Raw genomic sequence first — 15,665 nt, 5'->3', positions numbered from 1 at the left:
GAATTTCCTTCCTTTTTCAGGCTGAGTCATGGCTCATTGTTTGTGTATCCCACGTTTTGTTTGTCCATTCATCTGTTGATGGACATGTGGGCCTTGGGGTCTTTGAGGTGTGTTGGGAAATGAATCAGCACCCCTCAGCTTTTCTTTGAACCCTCCTTGGACAGGGATAAATCCCACTGATTTTACAGACTGAGTGCACCCCTCACTGAAAACTGCTTCTTTACGGTTTGTCTTCTCTATGATCCCACCAGCCGCAAAGATTCCATTGTCATCAGTGTCATGAAAACAAGCATTCTCTCTGCTTCCTATGACCTTATAATTGTGTTGTGGGGATATGGGGCTACTGGGGGATTGCCAGTTGGCTCTGCCAGAGCTCCGGGTGCTCCCTTCCACACCGTAAGTGCTGTGGGTGTCCACCATCCTGGGGCTAACCAGCAGCCAGGGCCACTGAAAGGAGCCTGTCCCTGAAAGGTGGGTCTGGAGGTACGTGTGAAGCCTGGAGCCCAGACTGCTAGAGAGACAGCACCCTGGCCTCTGACAGGTGAGCCTCACCAGGTCATGAGCAGAAGGGTAGGGACGTGGCTCCTCATGTGAGGCTATGGCTATGTCTGACGCCGGGGTGTCAGGAGATGTAGGGGAACTGCTTAGAAAGGGCATCCCAGGTGCTGGATGGGGCAGGATGGGCTATTGTCTTACCTTTGTTCTTCCCTGTCTCTGAGCCACCGTCCTCCCCCCGCCAGCCTCCTTCCCACAGCTGTAGTCTTTATCAGCGTTGGCCCAGATGGGGACCAGGACCAGGATGGTGTGCTCCATCATTCTTGTCACACCCCTTAACTCTCAATGCTCAAGGACCAAGATGGAGATTTCTTTGTTCTTCGGTTCTTCTCTGATGACCTTCATTTAAGGCATGATTGTCAGACTTTTTGGGTTGTTATCCACAACAAGAAGTATATTTTATATCAAGACATAGTGCACATATGAATGTCTATATGAGAATATAACCCAAAGTTTCAACTAATGGTAATGTTGCAGTGAAAGATATACTCTGATACTTTTCTTCTTTATTCTGTCATTAAAAAGACATATTGGTCATCTCACTCAGTTGATGTCATGGCCTACCAATGGGTCCCAATGAGCAGTTTGAAAAACACCACTACCGAGCAATGAGAGACCCTGGTCTGGGGTAGAGTCAGGGTAGGTTGGCTTGCGGAAACAAGTGAAGAATTTCCATGGGGGACAGAGGAGTCCTTGCATGATAGGTTCATTCTCCCTCCCTGAGTCATTCAGTCTGGAGGAACACCCCGAGGGCTACAGCATGATTCTCATGGAGGCTGGAGGGCCCCCAATTCTTCAGAACCATCCGGGGAGAGGACATGGTCCTCCGTCCCCAACCCCAGCATGACCTGTGGGCTCTTTAACTATTGAGTCTATTAAATTATACACATAAAGCCAAATATCTCAAGGCCAAAATTAATGATCCAGGACAGGAGAGGCCTAAACCCATGACAAGGAAGGAGCTCTTTGATGAACTCTTTCCTAATTAGCAGCATGCCTTCCTTTTCCTTGGCAGCTGTGGGTCATGTGATGTGCTGGGTTCATGTTTCACTTCTTTCCTGCCTCTCTTTGTGGTTGTAGTGCTCCTCAGTGACCTCTCCCTTAATGTCACTCAGAGGGTCTCAGAGTCGATCCTTCTAACCAGACTTAGTGAAATCTCACTGAAGGCCTTTGTTCACCTCAACTTTGGGAAAGGCAGGAAGTGGAAAATGCTTGAAAGACACTTTGCACAGGGCTTGGCACACTCTGTCCACTTCATACCGTCCAGGACACCACGAATGCCTCCCAGTGGTCACCCCAAGAGCAGCTACAGATGGGATTTTCCATGTTACTCTTGTAGGTCATGGGAAGTTGACAGGGGAGGGGAAGTAGACACTGAGACTGAATCTCGTATCTCCTCAAAACCCTATGAAGTAAACATTTTTTTTATTATCCATTTACCATCAAGGGAGCTAAAGCCCAGAGAGGTAATAAGCCCTACCTAAGGTCACACAGCAGGGACTTTTATTTGAACGACTCCAACACTGCGTCTGTCCCCACTGCTGGGAGACTCACCAACATGGACCACAAGAATGATTCAGCCAGGGCAGGCCTGGTCCAACTCTGAGAAGATGACTCTTGCCACTCTCAGAACACCTCCTTCTTGTTGTGACTCCTCTCATCCCTTCTGTCCACTTATACGTTCCCCTACTATTATTGTCATGTGATGGCATTCCTTGAGAAGAGTGGTTCTATCCCCTGGTGATGATGTGAACTTGTAGCGAACTTGGGAAAGAAAAGGCCCATTCACTGGGCATTCCATTACAGGGCACCTTGCTATATCCTAGGATTACTGACATGAGTAAGGCATGGTGTCTGCCTTCTGAAGATCATAGTCCAGTTGGGGAGAAAGACACAGAAGCATATAATTTCCCTATATTCCAATATGTGGTCAACCATCTTTGCCTGGGAGAGTGAGGGGAGGCTTATCAGAATGGAGACAACTGAATGGGGTATTAAAGAATCAGTAGGAGTTCACTAGATGCGGGGGAGGGGAAGTGAAATGAATTCACATCAAATGAGTCTGACTATCTCATTTAATTTTCACAAAATCCCATGGAGAAGTATCATGAGGACCTTTTAGATGAGGAACCAGAGGCTGAGATATGCAATGAATTTCCCGAGAGTTCTTTCAAGTGTGTTAGAGGGACCCTTGGGGGAATCCCCAAGACTCTCTGAGCAGGTCTGCAAGGTTTCAACTATTTTCAGAATAACCTGAAGGTGTTATGTCTTTTTCATTGCGTCAACATTTATACTGATGGTACAGCAGTGACGGAAGATGAAACTGCTGGTATCTTAATCTAGTGATGGACTTGGTGCCAAGTTATACTTGGCATTGTATTCTTAATCCTCATGTATTTGCAGTCTTTTTTTTTTTTTTAAAGCCAGTTTAGTTGAGGAATGTTCTTGATACAGCAGCACAATGATTTATTTTATTAACCTTGATCCTCAAGTACATGTGTTTGTGACAGTTTGAATGTTGAGACAAAAGCTTACATAGAGCACGTCTGCTTCACACTGAAAAATGAAGATGGTTGCAGGAAGAAGCACATGTATGGTTGCTTGAGTTGCAAGTTGAACCAGCCAGGGTGTTTTTTTTTTTTTTTTCATGGAATATTGTTTTTACTTGAAAGAATGACTGACAAACGGCACCTATTCAGACTTGGGCCTTTGACTGACATTTTCTTGGAAAAGGAAGAGTGAGTGTGCCACATCAAGCAGCCATTTATTATTTGTTGTCAATCATAAAATTTGAGCTTTCAAACCAGAATTAGAATTGCAGAAAATTGTCTCTTTCAGCATCTCCATATTTAATGACTTTGCTGATGAGAGTGATGATAGTACTAATGAATGTGATTTTTTCATATTATGCAATCAAATGTGTCAACCTTTGGAAGCTCTACATAACTCAATTAGCAGAAACTTTCCTAGTAACCAAGGCAAGATATTATAGAATTGTACATGGGTAAGATATTCATTCAAAGTACAAGACAGAACCATGGACTTTAATGTATCATAGTACAAAATGTCCCTCCACCTGCTTTCAGGAAATACTACTTATGCAGTTTTTGGTGTAGTATCAAAGAAAGATATCCACAGTTGCCTGCAAACTTATTAAAATGTGCCTCCTCCTCCGGCTATGTATCTCCTTGGGTTTTTCTTCCTAGATGTCACCCGGAACGAGACATCTCGACAGATGGAATGTAGAAGTAGTTATGACAATCCAGCCAGGCATGAAAGAGATTTGCAAAGTATAAACAGTGGCACTTTTCTTTTTCCTTTGATTTTGAAGTTATAGTTACTTTTCAGAAAAATATGTCACTTCTGTTAACATGGACGGGGCTCATCACTGTTAATTTCAGATTAATTTTAAACAAATATTTTTAACTTTAAGAAGTATTTATTTATTTTAAGTAGGCTCCACACCCAATGTGAGGCTTGAACTCATGACCCTGAGATCAAGAGTCCCAGGCTCTACCCACTGAGTCAGCCTGGCGCCCCTACATAAATATTTTTAAATGCCTCAGTTGTTATTTCTAATATGGTAAAGGTCATTAGATACAAGCCATCAAAATAAAATCTCTTTGGGGTCCTTCATAAATTTTAAGAGTTATGTCCTGTGATCACAAAGTTTGAGAACCTCTACCCCGAGGCTTCATGGGAAGTAAATGTTCTGTGATGGTCTGTGTCATTCTAAAGCCCACACTCTTTTGCTACATCAGTAGCCAGCCATGAGAGGGGTTGGGATTTCACCCTGCCCCACTTTTCCAAGGCCTTGCGGGGCTCTCAGGGTCCAGACCTTATAAAAGTTGAGTGGTCCACGTGAGACCAGAGCCTTCTTACTGGAGACTCTTGGACAGGTGAGGTGGAATCAGGGGGTCTTCACGCTCCAAGCCAAATGTAAGTTCTGTGTCTGACTCGCCATTTTTAACAATCCTTTGACCACTGAGTCATTTCTGTTCTGATGCTTAGCAGAAGGGTTGGACGTGGTTAGGCTTTTCTGTGCCTTCCATCCACTCCTCCATGCCCAGGGTTCCAGAGGAGTCGCTCTGGCTGGCTGCAGTCTGGGGCACGGTGGGTTGCCTCTCAGCTATGACTGTGTCAGTCCTTCTTGTCTACCCCAAACCATTCTGCCTTCCATTGGCCCAGCCACTGCGAGCCTTGGGGCAGTGTTCTTCAGACAGACCCCTTCAAGGCAAGGGTGGGGGGGGGGGACTGTTTTTAATTGATGTAAAATTCTCATCTCCTAAAATTCCTTATTTTAACCATTTAAAAGTGTGCAATTTTGATGGTTTTTAGTATATTCACCGGTATGTGCGACATCATCATTCTAACTCCAGAACGTTTCATCACCCCAAAAAGAAATCTCCATGAAGTGTTCGCTCCCCATTCCTATCTCCCCCCAGCTGCTGGAAACTACCAATCTGTTTCCCGTCTCTGGATTTGCCTATTCTGGCAGTTTCATAGAAGTGGAATTATACAATAGGTACAGCTAGATGTTTTTAAAAAGAAAAACATTTTCCATGAAGATCCTTCAACCTTTATAAGTTAAACAAAAATTTACAGTTAAACAACTTTATTTAGAAAGTCCTAACTTCCTAACAATAGAATTTGTTATTGTTACGTTGCATAATAACATATTATCTTAACGGTAACAAAGTCATTAAGAAAAGACAGACTGGGTATTTTCCTTTAAAAACATTCTTGTGGCGGGGCTGCTGTTTCTCAGTCCCAGAGCTGAGAGACAGAAGTCACGCAGCTGGCATCAGGCCCTCCTTGTTGCCTGGTGGGATTCTCAGGAATCCCTTGCTTTGGCGAGGTCTCCTTTGGCCGCAAGCGGCAGGCAGCGAGGCTCTCAGAAGCTGACCCTAACTCCAGGCTGGGGGGCAGGTGTGGGGGTGGCCAACGTCTCTCCACTCTCCCTTTGTGTCTCTTGCAGGAGTGAAGAAGAGAACCAAAGTCATCAAGAACAGCGTGAACCCCGTGTGGAATGAGGTAGGCAAGGTTTCCATTCTCCCTCCTTTCTCCTCTGCTGCCACTGTCTCTGCAGTGACACGTTGGGGGTTAGGGCTGGAGGTGGCTTCTTCAGGGGTGTTGTCAAGGAGGGGATGGGCTGCTGGTCTAGTATGTCAACTTAGTCTGCCTGGTGCTAGGAACCTGGGAGGAGGGTTTGTGGCCTGGCCTGCCAGGTGAGTAGAGTCCTCTCTTCTGTTGTGGGTGTGGCCTGGGGAGAAGAGAGAGGTCTTCTGTTCCTCTTCCTCCCCGCTCTCATCAGCCAGGTAGAACTACCAGCCAGGTCTTTTTGGGGGCTCTGTGTCCTGACCTGACTCCCTTACACAGGCTGTTCTTCCTGCCCAAAGCCCACCTCCTCCTGTCAGTCCTCCCTGATTAACCAGGTCCTCAGCCAGTGCCCTGCATATGGCCCCCTGGGGGTCCTGTGGGAGCTGAGTGCCTTGTGTGGATAGGGTTGGGATGCACCGGGGTACCTTTGCTCTGAGGAGAATGCCAGGGCCTCAGGATAGGTATCCCTAGTGTGACACTAATTTGTGCTGCCCACCATGGGCCTGGCTTCCGCATGAGCACATCGATTTCGGTCCCTGACGACCCTGTGGGATCACTACGTATTTCCCCAGCTGTGCTCCTGGCCTGGCTTCCCGGTGATTGGTGGAATTGAGCTGGGGGAAGGGGGCCATGGGAGACTGACCTCATTTTCTCTTCTGCTGCCTTTGGATTTCACTGCTATTCATGTATTCATATATTCACTCATTCACTCATTCACTCATTCATTCATTCACTCACACATCCATCCACCTACCAGCACTGTTGGTGGATGGCTGTTCAGTGCCCTGGGGAGACCAAGGTGGACCAGACACAGTTTCTTCTCCTAGGGGGCCACCAGTTAAGAGGTGTTTTCTCTTTTCATTCCAGGGCTTTGAGTGGGACCTCAAGGGCATCCCCTTGGACCAGAGTTCCGAGCTTCATGTGGTGGTCAAAGACCATGAGACAATGGGGAGGAACAGGTGAGGTGGGCAAGGGGGAGTCTTTGGCCTGAAGGTACAGGGAGGTTCGTGTGGACATAGTCTCCAGAATCTGGAGTCTGGCCCTGAAGAGCTGGTGTTTCAACTGGGCGTTTATTGAAGATGTGCCTCTTGTGGGCCTGGCCTCGAGGGAGATGTTGGGGAGGGGCCTGCCTGGAGGCAGGAACTCAGCTACGGGTAAATCTGAGGCCACAGGGGAGGGAGATGGGCTCGAATCAGGTGTGCATGCGAGCGTTTGCATGGACAGCCTGTGCCCCAGGGAGCAGGGAAGAAAAGGCTCCTTGTGTCCTGCTCCAGCCCAGGGGACCCTGGGTGTGGCCCCCTCTCCCTGCCCCGCCCAGGCTGGTGTGGGCAGCGGCGCACTCCAGCAGCGGGCTGGCAAAATGAAGCTGCGACTAGCAGGGAGCTCTTGAGAAAGGCTTCATGGAAGAGGAGGGACTTGAGGTGAGATTGTGGTTTAGAAGTGGGAAGGTGATAAAGGGTTGCAGTGACTGCGCACGTCCCTGGGGCAGGCCTTTCCCTTGTTTCATATATGTCGCGGAGGGTTTCTAGGCATGCGCGGTAGAGGAGCGAAGCTGTCGGGGGCAAAAGTGGGCTTTTTACAGGCAGGCGATGGGTCCTTTCTCCTGTCTTTGAGCTGCGGGCCTTGTATGTGCTGGTGGTAGTTGGGGGGTTGGGGGTGGGCAGGAACAATCAGGCTTGCAGATGGATGGCGCTGCTTGTTGTGGGGTCCGGTGGTTCGGAGAACAGCCTGTGAGGCCCCGTGGCCTTGAATGTGAGGGCAGAGTTCAGCCTTCCCGCTGGGCATGGCAGGATAGGGCTGTGTTAGGTGCTGCCGGGGGTGCGTCTCTGCTCTTGATGCCCTTTCCTGAGGCACGGGCTTGCTGTTTCGTGATCTGCACACAGGGTGTCTTTGTCTGGGAACTGGGTCAGCCAGTGTCTGAGGCCTGGAAGGCCTGGCTGTGTTACCCTGGGGTGAGAGAGGGGAGAGAGGGGGAAAAGGGAGGAGTCAGGGGCCTAGGAAAGGCCAGTGAGGGTCTCAGGATGCAAAACATCTGGGAAGTTTGAAAGTTTAAAAAGCTTGGAAGAAAAATCCAGCTGCCATGGTCTCTCTGTGACTCTGCTGGTCATGGGTGCAGGGCAGGGAACATGCGGGGAGGGTGGGGGCACATTCATTGGGACCTCGGTCCCACCGGCACAGGGGGCAGGGGCTGGATTCCCTTCACACTAATCTATCCCAACACAGGCATTTTGTGGGGAAAAGGCAGCTTCTAATAAGCAGGAATGGTGGAGCTGCAGGTGAGGGAGGGAGGGACGATGGGCACTGGACAGTCCCGAAGGCTTCCTGGAGGAGGGGCACACAGGCTGACTCTAAGGCTTTGGAGGGTAAGGACAGGAGGGCATTCCAGCATTCGGGTGTGGTGGGCAGCCAGGCTAAGGCCTTACAGGTGGGACTCACACATGCAGCGCAGTGAGGAGGGACCCATGGGGCCAGATTGGGAGGGGTTCTCTGAGCCAAGGATAATAATAGCAAAACCACAGAAGCTGATGTTTGGTAAGAGCTTAGCCAAGTGTCTGGCCCTGTGCTGGGTCTTTATAATACAAGATCTTTTTAATCAGCTGGGTATTGCTGTTGTGGTTGTCATCATTATAGGGGGACACTGTGGCTCTGAGAGATGGGGGGGCTCTTCTGAGAGGCTGGTGATGGCAGAGCTATTCTTGAAGGCATGTCTGAAGTGTGCTTATAATCACTGAGTCCCTGTGCTTCTCAGAGGCTCCTGGAAGGCTGGGGGGCGGGGGGTGTGGGACCCTTCTAGAGAGTTCAATCTACTTATGATGCTGGACTTGAGAGGGCTTAATGAGGCAAAAGTGGGACAGTCCGGTTGCTGCAAGGCATGTGGATTTCATTTTCATGATGCTATTCAGCATTTTGCAGGCCCTGTGCAGAGATTTCCAAAATTATGAAGGAGACCTGAGAGCAGGGGCTATAAAGATATTTTTGATCAGTTCAAGAGCCAGGCTGGTCCTCAGGGTGACACCAGGCCAGTGCCACACATGGGGGCCAGGATGCACTGCACCTTGGGGCCTTCTCATTGGCCCCTGTGGGTGTCCTCTAGCTCCTGGGGGGAAAGCCAGCTCCCCAAACACCAGTTCACTGCAGGGTCGGCGCTGGGAATCAGCTCCTCAAACTTCAGTGTACGGAGTTGCTAATTCTCGAAACTTCCAATTTACTAGAAGCTTCTTTCTTAAAACTACTTGCATGTAGGTTCTGAGTTTTCCAAACATTTCTTTATTTTGCATTTCTAATGGGGCACCTGGGTGCCTCAATCAGTTAAGTGTCTGCCTTCAGCTCAGGTCGTGATCCCAGGGCCCTGGGATTGAGTCCCCACATTGGACTCTCTGCTCTGTTGGGGGCCTGCTTCTCCCTCTCCCTCTGCCTGGTGCTTCCCCTGCTTGTGCTCTCTCTCTCTCTCCCTGTCAGATGACTAAATAAAATCTTTAATTTTTTTTTTGCATTTCTAGCAATTAAAAATTAAATTTGAATTAAACTAAATTTAAATTTAAACTTATATTCATAAATAGCTAAAGAATTTCCAAGGTTGCCCAAACCGCATTAGCTTGTGTGGAAATAATGGAGTTGTGGCTTCATTATGGCTGCCCGCAGGGTTTGCAGTCTCCAGAGCACTTTGCTTGGCTGTAGGGGCTGGAGGGGGAAGCCGCTGGAGCAGGGGTCAGGGAGGCAGGGTATGCAAGGCTGAGCCATGGGCCCCTGCGTTCAGGCCTCATGGGACTATCATCCTACACGTGATGGTGAGAAAAGAATCTGAGATTAAGTAATATACCAGGAAGTGACCAGAGAAACCATGCAACATTTTACCTTTTGAAAGAGAAAGGGGAAAAACTTCAGTGGTTTTGGTTTAATGAGAAATTTAAATAGGACACTTGCTCTCTGGGGGCACCCTGGATGGCGCAGTCGGTTGAGCATCCGACTCTTGGTTTCTGCTCAGGTCATGAGCTCAGGGTCGTGCGGTCAAGCCCCACGCTCAGCATGGAATCTGCTTAAGACTCTCTCCCTCTGGGGCGCCTGGGTGGCTCAGTGGGTTAAGCCGCTGCCTTCGGCTCAGGTCATGATCCCAGGTCCTGGGTTCGAGCCCCGCATCAGGCTTTCTGCTCAGCAGGGAGCCTGCTTCCTCCTCTCTGCCTGCCTCTCTGCCTACTTGTGATTTCTCTCTGTCAAATAAATAAATAAAATCTTTAAAAAAAAAAAAAAGACTCTTTCCCTCTCCCTCTCCCTCTCCCTCTGCCTCCCCCCGACCCCAATAAATAAATAAATCTTAAAAAAAAAAAGAGAAAGAGAACACCTGCTCTCCGCTTTCACATTGCCACTGTCCAGTCAGGAAGCCAAGAAGGAAATGATATAGGCATGACAGTGACTCTTGTCGTCTGATCTCAGGATTTCAGTGAGGACCGACAGGGTCATCAGGCAGCCGTCTGTCATTTCTGGGTGAAAGACAAACATGAAGAAAAAAATCTTTGGGCCTGTGTGCTGTGAGCTCACAAAGGGTCCTCCTTGGACTTCTTCCAAATGAGGTGGACCAGAGTCTCTGGTCACTGCCTTTAATTCTTGGTTTCCCTTTGTCTCGCCTCTCCTCCCTCTGCCTAACCTCCTCACTCTGCCTCCGTCTGTTTTTGGAGGTCCCGCAGAGTGCCCTCTTTCTTCACAGCCCCTCCCTTAGCACCCCTGTCTCACAAGTCTGGAACTTTGCTTCTCCTCCCTCCTCTCTCCTTTCTTTCTCCCCTCCAGCTCTCCATCCCCACTCTCGTCTCTGTCCCCAAGGCCTCTGTGGCATTTGACACTGCTGCGTTTTCCCTGTTGACTGTTGGCAGTTTGGGGTGGCCTCATTATACCAGACAGGTCTGCTGGCCCGGAGGGGGAGCCTGGGGAGTCTACATGTCAGAGGAGGGGAACAGGGGCTGGGAAATGCCCCCTGGCTGCTCAGCACCCACCCACCCTGAGCCCGAGGGACACCCAGAGCCAACGGCAGGGCTGGACCAACTCTGTGTTGATAAAACCAGGTTTGAAATGCACAAAAAGGAAACTCCAGGCCTGTGGATAGGAGACACTCTTGAAAGCCCAGCTGGAGGTCCTGGACTCCTGTCTCAGGCCGCACTGAACAACTTCCTGTTCACTGTGGGCTTCTCAGAGGGGCGATGCCCGGGTGCTGGTGCTGATCCCTTACCAGCTGTTCTGACCCCTGGGACATTCCCCCGAGATGTTCCTCATCCAGGCCACGTGATAACAACACCTACAGCTTTTACCTACCCCAGTGGCTGGTGGGCATTGTGACAAGCTCCCAGTTATGAGGGATTTCTACTGGGCAGCCCAGGGTGAGAGCCACTCATCTCAGTCCAGACCTGTGCTGCCTGAGAGGATGGCAATGTTCTGTCCTGGCTGGTACAACTGAGGAACTGAATCTTAAATTTTATTTAATTTTAATCAATTTAAATTTAAATAGCTAATGTGCCTAGTGGCTACTGTAGCTCTAGATTTTACAACAGTGTTCCAATCCGGCTGCATATTAGAATGACGTGGGAGCTGTTCCCCCGCCTTAAGATTTTATTTATTTATTAATGTTAGAGAGAGAGAGTGAGCATGAGTGAAGGGAGGGGTAGAAGGAAGGGGAGACCCTGATGAAGGGCTCCCTTCCAGGATCCTGAGGTCATGACCTGAGCTGAAACCAAGAGCTGGCCACATTTTGGGGAAATGACACTTCTGTAAAGATGTGCTCTCAATGTTTTCATGGATTAGCTAGGAAATAACTATAAACTGTCACTCTTGTGATAGTGCGCATGTGTGATTCCTGGTGGAAATGTCCAGCATGAAATAATTGTGGCTAAAATCTCACATGGTAGAATCGTGAGGGGAATGAAGAAGGGAAGGAGGAGTCCTGTTGGTAACTGTAATCACTGACCTGGGGAGAATTGGACTTAATAGAAATAATTCCATAAGAGAAAACTCAAAATCGAAAGAACCTATATTTGCTAGAGTTGATAGGAACCAAAAACAGGAAGAAAAAAATCTTTGAGCCAAATCTGGTTGGAAAATTTAAACAGAAAATAGTTGGTACCAGTGACACTAATTTCAGTCAAATACAAATGTAGACTGAAGAAAAAGGAAATAGTTAATTGCACTGTATAGAAAATATGTCAACAAATTAAGTGTGGTTAATTTAATTTGTTCTGAAGAATTGTTTTTCCATGAGAACCAATTAAAGTAGGTGTATTTTTTATTTAAATATTTGGTAAACATACCCATGTGAGCAAAAGTCTCCATCAGGTCAAAACTCTGTCCAAAACACGCCAGGGTCAAAATGTTCATCACTGGCTCCAGACCTAATTGGGTTTGGGGTAGGGTGGCCAGAATCAAGAAAGAAACATCTAGAACACCCAGTCAAGTTTTTCTCAAATATTGCATGGGACATACATATAATAAAAAAATTACTCCTTTTTTATCTGATATGTAAACCTAAGAGTGGATTCTGTATTTGATCTTTCTCAGGGTGACTATGCACCCTTTCTCCCTTTATTTTATTATTTATTTTTTAAAGATTTTATTTGTCAGAGACAGAAGGAGAGAGGGAGAGAGTGTGCACAAGCAGGGGGAACGGCAGACAGAGGGAGAAGGAGGCTCCCCGCTGAGCAAGGAGCCCAATGTGGGACTCAATCCCGGGACCCTGGGATCATGACCTGAGTTGAAGGCAGATGCTTGACCGACTGAGCCAGCTAGGTGTCCCCCCGTCTCCCTTTAAATAAGCAGGATGGAAGGACTCCAAACTTTACACCAGGAGTTGGTCAGGAGTCATATTGCCTTAAAAAAGCCTGTTCACAGAAGCTCATGTTCGTAGTAGCGATTTCTTTGGAATAGTTGGAACCTCTTGGTGGCCTGGTGACTCTGTGAGGTGCAGCATGAAGGGTTCTCTTACTCCCCCACAGAGCCTCACCTGCCCTTGCTTTCCCGTGATGTGGGTCATCTGTCATGGTGCCTACAGCTGGCGGGGGGCCCAGGAAGCAGTTTGGGAACCTCTCTGAAGGCCTCTCCTTCTCCTTCTTCCTCTTTTTTCTTTTTTTAAAGTTTTATTTCCTTATTTATTTCAAAGAGAGAGAGAGAGCACACTAGTAGGGGGAGCAGCAGAGGGGGAGGGAGAGAGGGACTCTTAAGCAGACAGTTGGGGGGCTCGATCCCACTGCCCCGAGATCATGACCTGAGCTGAACGCCCATCCCACTGAGCCACCAGGCGCCTCCTCCTCCTTCCTCACACAGGGCTGGACACCCTAGCCTGGTGGAATGAGTGTGGACTTCGGTGGGGGCGTGCGGGGGCCTGGTCTCAGTGAAGCTCCCTGAGCCTCTGTTTATTCCTCCTTGGGGGGCGTCCCATCAGTTGCACAGGCACCTCTCAGGGAGCTGCTGTGGAAAGGCTGCTCTGTAAAGAGCAGTTCCTTTGGGCACATCCTCTTTCCAGATCTTTCTGTGCTGCTCTCCTACCTGCTTCTGCTCCCACTGACTCAGCCTTTTCCCAGCAAAGCCCACTCTTAGCCAGTGATGGTTTGAAAAGGGACTAATTCATCCTGAAGTGCTGGTGGCAGCTTATGCCTTAATGTTTTGACCTTCATAGGAGCCTGGGGGACCATGCTGTTGATGCCAGACTCTGTTTAGACCAACAGGGGAATGTGAGTGGTAACAGGCAGACACCTGACAGACTTTGAGGACATATTTGGGGAATGGTGGTCTTCCTGACTTCTGTGATGGTCCCTTGTAGGCCTGCCTCTGAACCAGGAGTAGACCTCGGTGCCTTGGGGTAGGGGTGCGGGTGTCCTGGTGACTTCTGGGACAACAGGCTTAGTGTATTGGGGAATGTGGGGGTTTCTCAGGAGCTGAGCCAGAGTCTTCGTCCTTAACAAGGGGAGCCCCGAGCAAGAGGGCACAGGCCCCGGGCTGAGGGGCCTGGGGGAGCAGCCTGGCTGCATGGTGTCCCTGGCTTGCACAGGGGTTGTGTTGGTGTAGTCCAGGGGTTCCATCCCGGCAGGAGCAGGTGGCCTCAGTCCCCCAGCTGTCCACAGAGCCAAGCAGCGCAGCCGTGGTGGCACGGGAATGAGGGTCAAAGGCTGCTCTCAGGGACCCCTCTCTCAGTAGTGAGCCTCATCCTGACACGGCAACCTGGATTTCTCTGAACCTGTTTCCCCATCAGGATGACGGCCATGACAGTTCCTATATTGCGCAGTCGTTGCGACGCTTGTGTGAGATAATGTATGGGTGTCAGACGCCTACTCGGTGCTTGGCACACTGAAGGTGTTTAGTTAGGGACTGTTGGATCCATAGAGCCACACGTACACAAACCATACCAACCGTGAGTGTAACACCACATGCCCCTCTGGACACAGGACCATACCTTCGTGTGCACCAACGTGCCGCACACATTTATTTTAAAATATTTAAATTAAACTATTTAAAAAAACTAAAGTAAAACCCCACAAGAATATACAAATTATAAGAGTTTTTTTTAATAAGCAGAAGTAAACTCCTTTCTTAAAAAGTTTGTAAAGGAGGAAGTGCAAGTTTTCCCACCCTTTCCCCCTCTGCTGCTTCCCTTCCCTCCAGTGTGGGACAGTTTGATCCCCGTTGTTGACAATTTGGTGCATCTCTCTTGTCGACTTTTCCTCAGCCTGTGCAAGCATCTGCTTATAAAATGTGTATGCGTGTACTTAAACAAAAATGGAATCATGCTGTACATATTGGTCTATACTATACCATTAGGGACCCTTTCCGAGGTTAGTGTGGATTGATCAGTCCCCTTAAATTAATTAAAGATTTAATTTCTTTATTTCAGAGAGAGAGAACATGAGCAGGGGGAGAGGCTGTAGGAGAAGCAGAGTTCCCTGCTGACAAGGGGCTCCATCCCAGGACCCGGGATCATGACCTGAGCAGATACTTAACTGACAGCCACCCAGTCTGAATCAACCCCATTTTAAATGGTTGTGTGGTATTGCACAGGGTGGATGTCCCATAATTTATCCCAACTTGCCCTTACTGACTGGGATTTGATTTCTTTCCAATTTCTTTTCTGCTCCTTCCGTGAATATCTTTATCCAAATGTTTTCATGTCCGTATGCTATTTTTTTTTTCTTTAAAATAGGTCCCTAGAAGTGTGATTATTAGATCAAAGGATATGAGCATATAAAATTTTCATAGATTCCACCAAATTACTTTTCAGAAATGTGTCCTAATTTATGTCCGCTCACAGTATAAAAAGGTGCCTGTCAACTATTTATTTTTGCTTAATGCCACGGTGCGGGGAGAAGGGTATCTTATAAACCATGTTTTCTTTCTTTCTTTTTTTTTTTTTAAAGATTTTATTTATTTATTTTTAAAGATTTTATTTATTTATTTGACAGACAGTTCATAAGTAGGCAGAGAGGCAGGCAGAAAGAGAGGAGGAAGCAGGCTCCCCACCGAGCAGAAAGCCTGATATGGGGGCTCCATCCCAGGACCCTGGGATCATGACCTGAGCTGAAGGCAGAGGCTTAACCCACTGAGCCACCCAGGTGCCCCTTAAAGATTTTATTTTTTTTTTTTTAAGATTTTAGTTTTATTTACTTGAGAAAGAGAGTGAACGACAGAGAGCATGAGTGGAGGGAGGGGCAAAGGGAGAAGCAGACTCTCTGCTGAGCAGGGAGCCCCATGCAGGACTTGATCCCAGGATCCTAGAATCATGACGTGAGCCAAAGGCAGATGCTTAACTGACTGAGCCATCCAAGCACCCCTATTTTTTTTTTTAATTTTAAATGATTTATTTATTTGAGAGACAGTGCAATAGAGAGAAGGAGATCACAGAGGGAGAGGGAGAAACAGACTCCCCACTGAGCAGAGACCCCAATGTGGGACTTGATCCCAGGACCTAGAGATCATAACCTGAGCCTAAGGCAGATGCTTAACTGACTGAGTCACCCAGGTACCCCTTTAAGGTTTTATTTTTA

General features: G+C 48.2%; 1 protein-coding gene across 24 annotated transcripts in view; it reads left to right on the top strand.

Annotated features, from left to right (window-relative positions):
- DYSF (dysferlin) overlaps positions 1-15,665 on the top strand; it is a 203,920-nt gene that overhangs the window by 14,464 nt on the left and 173,791 nt on the right. For all 24 annotated transcript variants that reach the window (XM_047743874.1, XM_047743882.1, XM_047743880.1 and 21 more), the window contains 2 exons: positions 5,534-5,589; positions 6,523-6,614. In XM_047743874.1, the coding sequence (XP_047599830.1) occupies positions 5,534-5,589; positions 6,523-6,614 (148 nt within the window). The remainder of the gene's footprint in view (positions 1-5,533; positions 5,590-6,522; positions 6,615-15,665) is intronic.

This window comes from Lutra lutra, chromosome 9 (assembly GCF_902655055.1).
Source record: "Lutra lutra chromosome 9, mLutLut1.2, whole genome shotgun sequence".
NCBI lineage: Eukaryota > Metazoa > Chordata > Mammalia > Carnivora > Mustelidae > Lutra > Lutra lutra.
Note: the sequence above shows the minus strand (reverse complement) of the source record. Positions and strands in the feature narration are given on the sequence as shown.